This window comes from Lepisma saccharinum, chromosome 4, assembly GCF_977018435.1.
Source record: "Lepisma saccharinum chromosome 4, izLepSacc3.1, whole genome shotgun sequence".
NCBI lineage: Eukaryota > Metazoa > Arthropoda > Insecta > Zygentoma > Lepismatidae > Lepisma > Lepisma saccharinum.
Genome location: NC_139232.1, coordinates 14353832 through 14367804, shown reverse-complemented (window position 1 = coordinate 14367804; position 13973 = coordinate 14353832). Strand labels below are relative to the sequence as shown.

Genomic DNA, 13973 nt, shown 5'->3' with positions numbered 1-13973 from the left:
TTGGGATCGAGCTATAATTTCACCATCTATTCTACCATCTTGCTGCACTATATCCCGAGGTATTTAAAATCTGTAGTCTGTTCTAATGTCGTTCCATTATTCAAAGCAATCTGATGTATATTTGGCTGTCGTGCCATCATCATGGTCTGAGTCTTTTTATCATTTATCTTCATACCCCTCTTTTTTAACTCTTTTTCCCAGATTCTCACGTTCTTTTGTAAATTACTTTCGGAATCTCCCAATATTAATATGTCATCGGCGAAGGCACAATGGTTTATATATATTGGTTTTAAAAACCTATACCCCAGCTTGAATTTCTGTACCTTCCCATTGCATAATTTAATAACATCATCCATTAAGGTGATAAAGAGGAGTGGGCTAAGGATACATCCTTGTTTAAGTCCTACTATAGTCTCAAATTCTTGAGACTCTGCATTGCAGGTGCGGACATAGTTTCTACATTTCTTATACAGACTCTGCGTTGCTGTAATTAATTGATTGCTAACCTTTCTTTGTTTTAGTATTTTCCATATTTCATCCCTCGGAATGGTGTCGAAGGCTTTCTCTAGATCTATGAAAGCCATATGTGCCTCTTTTCCATATCTCATCAGTTTCTCACTGATCTGTCTGATGGTAAATATGAGGTATTGTGTGCTTCTTCCTGGTCGGAATCCGCACTGTGCCTCGTCTAGCTGTGGCTCTACCACTTTCCTTATTCTATCTTCTAGTATCCTCGCATATACTTTCCCCGGCACACTCAATAGCGATATCCCACGATGGTTTTTGCAGTCTCTATTATCTCCTTTTTTAAATATTGGCACAATGACACTACACTCCCATTCAGCTGGTTTCTTCTTTGCTTTCCAAATTAGATTAATAATCTTGAGTAGTATGTCTTGACCACTTTTGCCCATGAATTTAAGCATCTCAGGTGCTATCTGGTCATGTCCTGCCGCTTTGCCTAGTTTCATTTTCTTTAGTGCTCTTTTTAGCTCCTCCATAGTTATTTCTTCTTCAGTTTCTCCCTCCTCTTGGTGTTGCTGTTTTTCTTCCTCAGTCTGTTCTTTCTCCAATTTCCATATTTCCTCCAAGCAATTCTTGGAAATATTCTTTCCACCGCTCCATAATGTCATTTTCACTTCGGAGGAGGTTACCACTTTTGTCTTTTATGAACTTAAGAGGACATTGCTTCTCTGTTCGCATCGATTTTAATACTTTGTAGAACAGCTTTTGGTTATTTTGTAGGTTTCCTTCCATTGCTTCTCCAAATTTTTCCCATGACTGTTGTTTTGCATCTTTCACTATATTCTTCACTACTAATCTTTGATGTTTATAAGCTTCATAGTCACTTAAATGTTTTGTGAGTAGGTATTTTTTCCACCGTTGCTTCTTTTCCTTTACCATTTCTTTTATCTCTTCCGTCCACCATGCTGTTCTTCTCTGTTGTTGCTTTCCGCTGGACTTTCCGCAGATTTCGGCCGCTGCTCCTAAGATTGCCTCTTTATATAAACTCCATATTTCTTCCAGTTTATCTTCTCTCATAGTGGGCCATTCCAATGTTTCCACCCTTTGTTTCACAGCCTCTTGATAGTCTTTTTGTCTTGCCTCTTCTCTCAATTTATATACCTTTATTCTTTCTTTAGGTTTCATTTTGTTATCACCAGGGTCATTGGTCTTGATATTAACATGTAACTGCATAATTACTAAATAGTGGTCTCTTCCAATCTCGTAACCTCTATATGCTCTTGCATCTAAGATAAATCTCCACTGTTTCCTCTGTGTCAATATGTAGTCAATAATAGATTTTTCCTTTCAGCTGGGGACTTCTCTTGTATATCTATGTGTTTCTTTATGTGGGAACATTGTGTTCGTAATTACAAAATCATATCCTGCACACATATCCAGTAATCTTCTCCCATTATTATTCTGGTGCGTCTCGCCGTATTTCCCTAACAGCCCTTCCATTCCTTCTATGTTATTTCCAACTCTGCCATTAAAGTCACCTAATACAAAGACAGCTCCCATGGTGTCATCCACTGTCCTCTGCAGCTCTTCGTAAAATCTATCTTTCTCTTCTGCTATATCATCTTCATTTGGTGCATATATAGCAATAAAAGTAGTGTCTTCATTTATGCTACTGTTAAAGGTTAAAATTACCAAGATTATTCTTTCATTGATGAATTTCCAGCATTTAACATAATGTGTGTAGGCCTCGGAGATTACTATAGCCACTCCTCCTTTTGCTCTCTGTTCTTTGCCTACGCCTGAATGAAACATTAGGAACCTTTCACCACTATTTGGTTCTATTATTTGTTCATATCCATTTCCTTTTTTCTTGGTCTCTGTCACCGCCAATATATTCAATTTTGCTCTCACCATTTCCGTCATTAATTCAAACTCCTTTCCAGCAAGTCCACGTACATTCCAGGTTGCCACTCTCATTATCCTTTTCCCTCTCTTGGTCGTCAACAGTTTAATCAGTCCGGTTTCTCCTCTGTAGTTTCTTTTAATAATTTCATCTCGGACACTCGGGTTATCAGCCCTAGTTCCAAAGCCTTGTGGGAGGGGCTGCCTCCCTTATAGCCCTCTTTTAGGGTTTCTTCCCTTAGCCTTTGAGGTTTCTCCCTCTCACTGCAAGGCAGCAGTTTGCCTCTGTCCGGGACTGCTTATTCGGGTTTCCCCTTATTCGCAGCTAACCCCCATATCTGGGGGCCATTCGCTATCCGCCACCTGCGACCCGCCCAGTAGCTGAGGCTCGCCCTGGGATCATGAAACAAGCGGTGGCAAAATGTCCCTTTTTCGAATTTTGTGGCAAGACGTCTGGTGGCAAAAAGTCCGGTGGCAAACTGTCCTACACCCAAATCAACCAACCAACACAATTATTATGAAAATATAAAATTTTCAAATCATCCAGTAAAAAGTCGCATACCATATCTTGGCACAGTTCCGCCACATAGTGAGTACGGACATAGAATTTAAAATCGGATCTGAACGAGTGTGCATTGTACAGCCACAGGTAATAAAAATGGGACAGCTAAATACTGAAAATATCCCTTCTGCAAGGCGTTATGTGTGTTGCCTAAATATACGGTGGTTAGTAAATTTTAATAGCAAATTTTGAATGGCAACTTCTGCCACCGCCGTAGAGTTAGGCAACACGCACAACGAACTGCATGAAGCGGGTATTTCAGGATATAGGTGTCCCACTTTTATTGCCGCTGACTGTACCTTCACCGGGGATGGTACCCGGGACCTCTTCATGCAAGTCAATATCTTTAGCCACCACGCTCTTTGGCGATTGTATGGATCGTTCGTAACGTATTCCGACCGCACGCAGGATCCATTCCAGAGCGGACCAAAACACTCCGGATTCACTACTTCCGTTCCGGAGAATCCGGGCATTTCGTGTGCAAATCCGGTGTTGACTCCGAGCCCGGACGCGGCTGCGTAAATAAGTCGAGATAATTGAGAGAATTCAGCACGGAGACTTAATTAGGCGAAGTCAATTAATCTTTGCACCGTTTCGGCCGCGCAAACAATGCTACAATCGTGTAATTGATCAACTGTTTGCCAATTGCTCGTGTTACAGCCCACCGGGTGCAAACACTGCCCGTAACAAGACCGCCGAATCGGTTTTTTTACCTCGCCGGTGCGAATCCGCTTTTGTGAGGTTAAAATTAATAATCTGCTTCGACAGATTCGATTTAATACAGTACCTATGGGGAAGGCTTTATTTTTTTCCCCCTTTAGTTACTGGTAACCGACTTCAATGCAACAAAGCGTCAGTAATATTAATTATACTATACTCTGGCCCGATAATCTGTGAAGCCGAGCATAACGGCAGGCAATGGGAGAAAACGAGAGCGCGAAGAGAGGTTAAGTGGTAGGACATAGGCGGTTAGACAGATTCCGCGGCAGGTGAGATTGGGTGGCATGAGATTGCGCGGCAGGTGAGATTGGGTGGTATGAGATTGCGCGGCAGGTGAGATTGGGTGGTATTAGAGATTTCGCGGCAGGTGAGGTTGGGTGGTATTAGAGATTGCCCCGCGGCACATGAGTTTAGGTGATATTAGAGATTGCGCGGCAGGTAAGATTGGGCGGTATTAGAGATTGCGGGGCAGGTGAGGTTGGGTGGTATTAGAGATTGCGCGGCAGGTGAGGTTGGGTGGTATTAGAGATTGCGCGGCAGGTGAGATTGGGCGGTATTAGAGATTGCCCGGCAGGTGAGATTGGGCGGTATTAGAGATTGCCCGGCAGGTGAGGTTGGGTGGTATTAGAGATTGCGCGGCAGGTGAGATTGGGCGGTATTAGAGATTGCGTGGCAGCTGAGATTGGGCGGTATTAGAGATTGCGCGGCAGGTGAGGTTGGGTGGTATTAGAGATTGCCCGGCAGGTGAGATTAGGCGGTATTAGAGATTGCACGGCAGGTGAGATTGGGCGATATTAGAGATTGCGCGGCAGGTGAGATTGGGCGGTATTAGAGATTGAGCTGTAAGAGAGATCAGTTACAACAACGGCTCGAAAGTTCCAAGGCTCACAATTTTTAAAATTTTCCTAAACACACACACACAATTACATAACATCATCTGACACCATGTGTTCTATAGAAATAGCTAAACATGTACTATTATATTGTTTGAGGTCTGCTGTATGATTGATGATACAAGGTCACTATATACTCTGTCCCGGGAATTCTGGAGCGAGAGGACGAAAGCAAGCCTCTGCGCAAAAAGTGACTTGCGAGGGCTCGGCCTATGAACGCGTGATTGCGTGTAGGGGAAGAGTGACTACAGCTACCAGCCTTTGTGTGTGTACTGCTTCTCTCCGACCACTCGCTTTCTTCCCTTCTCTACCGCTATACGCGGCCTTGGATAGAGCATAGTTATTAGACTAGATTTCAGAAAAGTGTTCTTGTGTGATTTGGAGGTTTATTGTAAAATTTGCTCATTCTCAATCACTGAAGAGTCGAATGAACACTTCCCCCCACCCTCCACACGTTCATTGGTGAAGCCCTCTCCAATCGGGTGCGGGGATTTTGACAACCCCACTTACACTCCTTTTCCTGTTCTACTATTTGTTTTCTACGAATAGAATAGGGTAACCCAATAGAAAAACAGCTGTCACTTTTCCATACGAATAGAATAGAACCACACCTTTCATCTTCCCTGCGAATAGAAAAACTCCTGTCACTTTTCCATACGAATAGAAATACACCTTTCACTTTTCCTACGAATAGAACAACTGTACTGAAGGACATTGAGTTAGGAGGAGGAAAGCGACGAAAGTGTACCGCCAGTTTGGATCAAAAGAAAAGGAACATTCTACAGTATTATGAAAAATCAGGGAACTTGAGGAGTTGTCTTCGAAGCTTGAGGTATGTTCACAGACTTGGATAATGTTTGTCATGTGTTTCATAATGTACTTTCTGTAATTGTAGAATGATCAATGTTATGTAACGAAATTATGTTAACAAATATGATTTCTAATGTATGTAACTTGGAAATATAAGCAACAAGTATGATTCCGCATTGGTATGTGTTTATTTATTATCTTCGACGATTTGGGGTATTTGATTTCAGGTTGGCAACAATGCGTCTTCGGGGCAAATTGCCCATTCATCACGGTGTTTCCACGGTTTTTCTTGTCGGCGGAAGTTACACCGGCGCAAGTTCCACGGATCTCTTCAATCTCTACTTGTGCAGCTTCAAATATTCTCGGGCTCAGACTATGATGCAGTTGCGTTTTTCCATCCATGCAACCGTTCATTGGTCGAGCCTCCTCGAGCCACTACTTGCGCAGAGATTTTTCGTTTGCTTGCTCCACTGGTTCCCTGGATACAGTATGAATTATATTTCCTTCAGGAACAATTCTCCAAACCAGTTTCATCTGTTCTATCATCGTCAGGAGCATTTCCTCTGTTCTAGGGTCTGAGTTTCAGTCCACTGAACCACTTGTGCCTCCACCGGGTAGCAAACGCGAGATATCATGATTACAAAACGACGACGATATACTTATGTTCGAGGGGTCCGTGGAGGAATGGAACGAAAGCAAATCCTCTGGGCAAGGAGATACCAGCCGTTTGCGGCAGCATGCACGGCTTTTCTCCACCCACTTGCTTTCTCCCCTTCTCTACAGTTATGCGCGGCGTTGCTCCACAGACTTCTGAGTTGATGTTATCAGCACTTTATCTGCTTATCCTCCTCAGACACAGACGTAAAACATTTGGTTTTTCCCAATTTTCAACAAATAATGGTTCTACACTTTATTGTGATTACGCAAAAATATTTGTTGAATATTCAGTTACTGAAAAACACAATATGTTGTCCTACAGGAAACTTAGGCTACGAAAAATCCCTTCATAAAACATGAATTAATTTGACATTTCTTTTGGATCATACTGTAGTATTGTTTTACTAAACCTAAATTACAATGAATATTCGACCTAATACGCATTCAATTATTTATTATTTCTTGTTTGTTGTAGGGCGCAATAGGTTCGGCCTGATTGACTGAAAGATGCTTGCCCCCACTGAGGCATTGTTATCGGATGCGCAAGAACTTCGTTTAGGGTCATCATTGGTAACATTCGTACATCAGATCAGATAACCTGCTCCGAGAATCAACCCTGGGCCTCCTACACTGTTGGCCGACATTTTACCTATCAAATTTCAATTTTTAATACATAAATACAATATATATAAAGTCCCAATCCCACCACTCACTCATTCACTGACTGTCATAAATGTTCTCCATGAATGAGGCCTCGGAGGCAAAAAATGCTCGATTACGAGCCCTTACTTTGAAGGGCTAAAAATGGCCATGCGTGCAGACGAATGCAAAACTTTTAACTCATTCTTCCATTCGCAATTTCCGAGTGCAAAACCGTGCACTCTAGGATAACACTAACTTAATAACAGTGAATATTTCAATTTACCGTCCTACCTTCCGCCTGGTGGTTGATTCCTGCAACTATCACGTCCAAAACCTCTCTTTTCCGGTTGCAAATAGCAACCCTCGAACGAACAAGTCACAGTAAAAGCGAGAGGGCATCTTCCTCATCGCTGAAGGCGGTGCAATTTTCCGATCGACGCCCCGCAACAATTAAGCAGAGCATAGTGGGTGCGTCGAAGCGCAGTAAAAGGATTACGGAGTAAACAATGCCCGGGTCCCCTGGAGTGCGCTACGGGGCTGAGTGGAGGATTCATCTCTTCTAATGAAACCTCTTTTTTTTTCCTGTTTTTCTCTACTACCCCGAGTATAAGGGTGGGGTGCTGCATTAGCCTTCTATTCATCAAGTTAAAGTCCGCCGCTGCGTCCCTAGGGCTGCTTCGTTACCTTCGGTGTCGGAGGTCTCCGCACAACGTCTCGCTTGACGGCCCGTCGCCCGCGGCGACTGTCAACAGCGACAAAGCCAGACACGAACGCTCTCGCAAGTTTTCAACAGTGGATAAATTTAAAGCTCTTTCGATGCTGACGGTCGCGCAAACTTGTAGTGAGATTCCAGACCGAAGCGACGCGTGTCGTTTGGAAACGAATCCTCAGTAATGGATGCAACATTTCGAACCGAGGAGGCGCGACAAGCTGCACGTTTCGCTCGGGCTGAGCCATTTTCTCAATAACTTGTCGCCTCGGTCTGTTGATCGCGCAAGCTCGGTGAATGAGAATTCACACCTAAGCAACACCAATCGAACTAAGGCTTGTACGGCCTGTCATGCCGCTACGGTGTGTAACGTTGCTGATGATTGGTGGGTTTCCAAGCGTTTCTTGTCGCTTCGGTCTTAAATGTTACGCTGAATGGGCTCGTGGCACTTGTTTCTTGCTAATTTGGTGTGGGAATTTTGTGTGTAGTTTGTCGGGTGTCGCCTGCCACTTGTCGCTTGCCGCTTTGTCGGAAATGTCCCATTGTTGTGATCTAAGGCAGTGCTGCCCTTACATCTAATGGAGTTTTCACACCAGTCGACAGACTGTAGGTGGTAGAATTTGATGGCACTAAACTCGAAACCTAAAGTAGCAGCTACATCCATCCTGAAAGCATCTTACAACTCCTGAATTTTGCAAAGAAAAGTGGTATGTTTCTTCAAAATTCTGCAATGTGCGATTTTTCACGTCTTATATCACGCTAATTTAAAATACATGATGCAAAATTAGCTTAACTAACTACTTCACTGTGATATCTCTAAACACAAAGGTTCATTGCCGCAGCAACAGGTGTCTTCCATCTGTTCCCGCTGTTGACAAGATCGATCCACTCTTGACTGAACTGCCCTCTAAGCCCCAAGGTCTGCCAGAGTTACTTTTTATCAGTTGGCGCGTCCTCAGCACATCGAGCCCCATCTCTCTGTTTCTGGCTTTAGAGACCGAAGCTCGATACTTCATTTTTTTTTTTTACAAGTAACTCCACAATTGGCCACACATCGCTGACTCATCGTCGAAATTTTAGGAGCCCCTACCGGCTATCGAACCCGAGACCCCTTGCACCAAAGGCGAGAGCGCTAACCATTTGGATACATAAGAACCTTCCACTCTTGACCATCCTCACCACTTTCCTTTAGATCCATCTTCTTATATCGGGTGTTCAAAATTAAATTCTCTCTACTCAAGAGCCCTCTGGATTACGGATTGCGCTGAAACTTGGTATAGAGACCATGGGGAAGCTGATGCTGGCGAAGAGAAATATAGTTCAAATTTTCACCACCAGGTTCAAATGTGGCGCTGAAATCTGGTGCTCAGTGAACCTCATTACGGGAAACGGTTTGTCACACTGTCTTATGCTTCCAAAGGGTCATTCGTGTTGACAAGGGCGTATATTGAACACTGCTGTACCGATATATACTCAAATTAATGGCTGTTGTTACTTCAGCGCCATATTTCAACCTGGTGGTAAAAACTTGAACTACTTTTTTTTTATCAGCATTCGCTTATCAATGCTCTTCATAACCTCTATATCAAGTTTTACCGCAAACCGTTTCTTCGACAGGGCTCCAAAGGGCTCCGAATGGGGGAAATTTAATTCTAAGCGCCACATTTGCACCTGGTGGTGAAATTTTGAACTATTGTTTTCCCCACCAGAATTCGCTTCCCCGTGATCTCGATAGCATCTTACCAACTTACCAAGTTGCTTCGAACGGGCTCCAGACGGCTCTAAGTAGAGAATTTTTTGTGGACACCCGGTATATATGGTTTATGCCCTATTTATATTCAAATAGCTAAATCTGGATTGGATCTACAGTTTAAAGTGGGACCCGAATCACTGTGTATCACCGGATATCAAACCCTGGACCGTGATTGGTTGAGTTGGTGTTTTGAGTCTACTTTTTTTTTTACAGTAAGGCCAATCGGCATTGGACCTACAGTTTAAAGTGGGTTCCAAACCACTACGTGCCTTCCTTCACCAGGTATCGAACCCGGGAGACCCTTGATTACAAGTCGATGACGTTACCACTACACCATCAGGAAAGGTGTGTAGAAGGAAGGGATTTGAGGAATGATTTTTTTAAAATGTAACCTTTAAATTTACATTATTAATATTAACCTCGGAACATTCGTGCAGTTCTAACAATTAATGTACTTATTACAAACTAAACACTTCAATGCTCATAATTATAACTTATTTAATTTAATTTAGTTCTACGGTTAATCCTGATCTAACCATCTCCCCCCGTGGTGAAGAGCTAACCATGAAAACGTTGCAAATCCACGGGAAGTAAATTGGAAACTGCGTTTTGTTCCTCACTGATTTCATTAATGTGTTAACGAACAAAATACAATGAAACGGAAAAGAGCAAAGCTACTTGTTTGAGCGATATCTTTTCATCGTTTGTACTGTATGATTAAAATATATTTTGTTTAAACTCTTAATTATCCAGTAGTTATAACAATAGAAAAAAACTCCATATATGGGGGATAATAATATTATCATATATGCGCTGGATTTCAGAACATTGATTTCAGAAACAGGAAATATTTTAGGTGTTTGACGTATGGATTTACTCTTTCCACAAACTCGTAAATGAAACTGATAATTATGATCTTTCTGGAAAAATAATATTTTCCCCTTTTCTAACACTTATTCCTACTAAGAATACTAAAGTTGAAATAGATGAGTTATTTTTCTTACTCATAATATTGGTCGGTGGCTGTTGTCTCACTATACCTTCCACAAATCGCGCTTCTGGATACAGTCATGGACACTTCTAGGTTGTAACGAACCTATTTCAAGAAAATTGAATTGCTATAGTGAGGAGACAAGCAAAGAACCTGCGCAGAACCGCTTGTTGTGTGTATCGCACTCGCGCGTGTAGGGGAGGGTTGGAGTTGAGCATGAGCACGCTTCCCCGTAGTCTGATCTGAACGGATGGAGGGGAAGATGCGCGAAGGCTTCTGACCGAATGATATTTTGTTTGTGGTCGCTCTATATAACCTACCCAAAGTGTCCGTGACTGCACGCACAAGTTAAAGTCCCAAGGGCGTCCGCTGGATTATTTTTCTCGGTGAGGGGGTCACAGAAACTATTATTATTATTTCTATTATTACTGCTATTATGTTTGTTTAAATTTTTGTTATTATTATTATTGTATTACTATTATTACTACAACTACTACTACTACTTATATTTTTAAATTGCACACATTTGTAATTTGCATATTCTGTATATCTATATACAATTTGCAAAACTGTATGTATACTTAACATTAATCCATGTAAGACAAAAAGCTGTTTTATCAGTATAAAGCAGACTATAAGCTTAAATGTAACCCTACTTCAAATAATAATAATAATAATAATAATAATAATAATAATAATAATAATAATAGTTGCTGTAATTTACGACCTGTAAGTCACAGAAAACAAAACTTTTTGTTATAAAATATCTCTACAATTTCACCATTCGAATTTCGTTAACTCTTTCCAGGAATCTGAGGGGGGTGGGCAACCGTCTCCCGCCCGGCCACTCCATACGGGCGCCCATGACTACTGCGCAGGAATGATTCCGAGAAGCACGTAGCATAGCTTCTACATGATTTATCCACCTATAGGACGTAGCATGATGTGTGACGCACTGTTCTACTTCGTTATGAAGCCTTCCATTTGCTTCCTCTAGTTTTGAAAATAAATGGTGTGTTTCGTGGTTTCTGGAAATACAATGCATATTTTTTTGCACTTAAAACATCAATAAAAAAATGAGAACCTTTCCACTTACGTTACAAGTTTTCAGTGTGAATGCTTTCGTTTGTTTCTACGTGCGTTAAAAATGTAAGCATATGGATACTATTCGGTGCAGAGTCAAATTACTTTCGGAACATTTCCAGCGGACTGCGCGAGTCTGTCTAGCGAGCCTAGTGGGCGTGTAGAACCTGAGCAAGGGGCTTAGCGATAGGTTCTGTTTTGAGATGACGTCAGTGGCTCGCTTGGTTAAATTGGCTGCTTCGAGAGTTGTAACTCGTTCCGATGCTTCAAATGCATAACAGCCAAATTTGTTACGGAAATAATAAGTTACTGCCATCAGTTTCATTGGAAATGTCAAAGTACAGGAATATACTCATTATACACCAGATCAAAATTAGCCCGTGACCATAATTCCATTATCCCATGCACATAAAATTAAATCAACATTGGTTTTGGAGCAGCAATATGGGCTTGTACAGAATGTATTATTTAGTGTTGAATTATTAGTTTCCTGTGTACTGTAAACGTTAGAGATGGGCAATACTTCATGGCCATTGTTTCATGTTTTCTCCGGAGGTTACGAAAAGTCATCCACTCGGATTAATTTTGCGGGAGCAGGAAAAATTAAGTCGCCGCGTGTCTCATTCAATGGTATTGCTTGGAACGTTGGGGTAAGTGACAGGATGCTACGTTATTGGGATGAGCTTTGGAAACGTTGATTTTTTTCCGTCTTACAAACCATACCTCCCAATATCTCAGAGTTTTCAAGTTGAGAATTTGACCCTAACTCTACATGTTAACAGGGACTGCCCGGGGCGCAAAAACCTTAATTTTGATTTACAAGTATGACTATTTGTTTCAAATAAAATTATTAATAACAGAGATGGAAACAATAACACATGGAAAGATGTTTCAAAAAAGAAACATAGATGGCAGAACTAGATCAATGAATATAAATAAATTGCTGAAGAATAAATATCAATTTATTAAGAGTAAATTTACCATACAAATATGGAGTAAATGTGAAGTCAGTATGTAAAAAATAGATAATAGATGCAAATGAAGTAGAAGTGGTTTTCATCGTTCAATATGTTCAAGCCTACAGATCGATTTACCCATCTTACCTTAAAAGGTTCTGTTGACTCATCCAAGTGGCATGGGCAAGAGGTTGTTTAATTCTGAAATTCTGTCGATGGTTATGAACGTGAATAACTTAAAATGACACGAAAATGCTGTTAATATACTTTAAATGAGAATTATAATAATTTTGGTCTTCTCCGTGGCTTACACTATCGATTTGTTATAGTAGTGGGAGCATATATCTGTGGTACTTTCGTTCAATTTAGGTTATTAGTACTACATAACTTTTCTACTTCTTAGTAGGTTTATCACGAGGATGCATGATGGACCCTATACATTGATGATAGGACTATCGCATCTTCTTACAAGCAAAGCAAAACGCTAGAACGTAAAATAAGATAGATTTGGTTTATTTTACTTCGCATTTCTGCCACCTTTGGCTAGTCGTAAAGATAAGGATGAGATGAGTGATGATATGATGAAATTGATGAAGAGACACTCACAAACAAACCCATGCCAATGCCGGGATATGAACCCGGGACCCCCGGCGTCGAAGCGCGCTGTGCTAGCCACTACGACACGAAGGTCGGCGTAGAATAAGTTTTCTAATTAACATATATATTTAGCTTCATATCAGCTGAATATAAAACACTAACAGACTTCACAAGTACAGAGTTTCACAGCTCATGAACATTAAAATGCAGCCAGTATGAACATTAGTAAGTGAGAAAATAAATAAATTGTAACAATTGATTGATAAAGTGTATGAGGTTTAAGCGTATAAGCACTATGACATGTCCATACCTTACCCATTGTTCGAACCTGCAACTTCTGGTTTTGTAGAGCTTTATGTCCACCACTGCGTCACGGAAGCCTGAATTTCAGAGGTTCGGATCCCACTTTAGGCTGTAGGTTGTCTCCCGCTTAGCATAGCTGTGTGTAAAGTGTACTTAAAACAACAACTTACACCTGAACAAAAATTCTGGAACTGGTGTAAGCTTTGTAATGCGATATAATGTATTCTGAAGCAAAGTCTCTTGATATAAAAGTCGTAAACAATATCTCTTTCTCTCTGCGTATGACTTAGTGGATATGCTCAGGTCTTCGTTGCCAGCCCACTGCTTAAAATTCTTTGTATTTACTGTCCTTTCTGTCACTGCTACTAAATTTAATCCTCCTTGTTATTCGTTCCGTAAATGCACGTGGTTTGTCTTTTCGTGTTCTACAAATTCTCAACGTCCGTAACGGTAGAAAGGGAATTTGCTATTCGTTTGCTAAATCTTTCGAACCCAAGTTGGACTTAATGTTGTGTTTAATCCTCAAAGGTGTGTTTGATTTCGCGCCCGCAAGTAGAGGCGCGGGAAGTCACGTGATATTACGAGAAGAGCGGGCGTTGTTGCTTTGGCGCCTTTAATGAAATTTTCAAACGCCTACTCTTCCTGAGATCAGAACTCCGAATATTTTGCTTTTATACACCTCGTCAAAGCAAAGTTCTTATTTACGCGTTTGCCTTTTATGATCAAGCGTTTGCAGAGTATACTAAATAGATAGCTTAATCGTCGGAAGGGTATTTTGTAAAGTCTCGCCATGGAAACCCTCACAAAATTTTACGCTGTGGGCGGCAAGTCTCTGATAAAGAACAATTGAGTGCGTTCAGTTCAAAAATGGAAAACGCTCAAGTAGTGAACAAAACAACCGGAAGAATGTGTTTTGGATTTAGATTCGAT

At 41.3% G+C, this 13973-nt stretch overlaps 2 protein-coding genes across 2 annotated transcripts; both read right to left on the bottom strand.

The window, feature by feature from the left end:
* Nucleotides 1-1053: 1053 nt before the first annotated feature.
* LOC145986853 (uncharacterized) lies at nt 1054-1698 on the bottom strand. Its single transcript, XM_083121326.1, has one exon. The coding sequence runs from the start codon at nt 1696-1698 to the stop codon at nt 1054-1056; it is 645 nt and encodes a 214-aa protein (XP_082977452.1).
* A 114-nt stretch (nt 1699-1812) lies between these two features.
* On the bottom strand, nt 1813-2442 carry LOC145986852 (protein CFDP2-like). Its single transcript, XM_083121325.1, has one exon. It carries the CDS (start codon nt 2440-2442, stop codon nt 1813-1815), a length of 630 nt encoding a protein of 209 aa, XP_082977451.1.
* Between the last annotated feature and the right edge of the window lie 11531 nt (nt 2443-13973).

Bases quoted from the DNA above. Each gene is read 5' to 3' on its own strand.
- LOC145986853 (XM_083121326.1), bottom strand. From the start codon at position 1,698: ATGCAGTTACATGTTAATATCAAGACCAATGACCCTGGTGATAACAAA.
- LOC145986852 (XM_083121325.1), bottom strand. From the start codon at position 2,442: ATGAGAGTGGCAACCTGGAATGTACGTGGACTTGCTGGAAAGGAGTTT.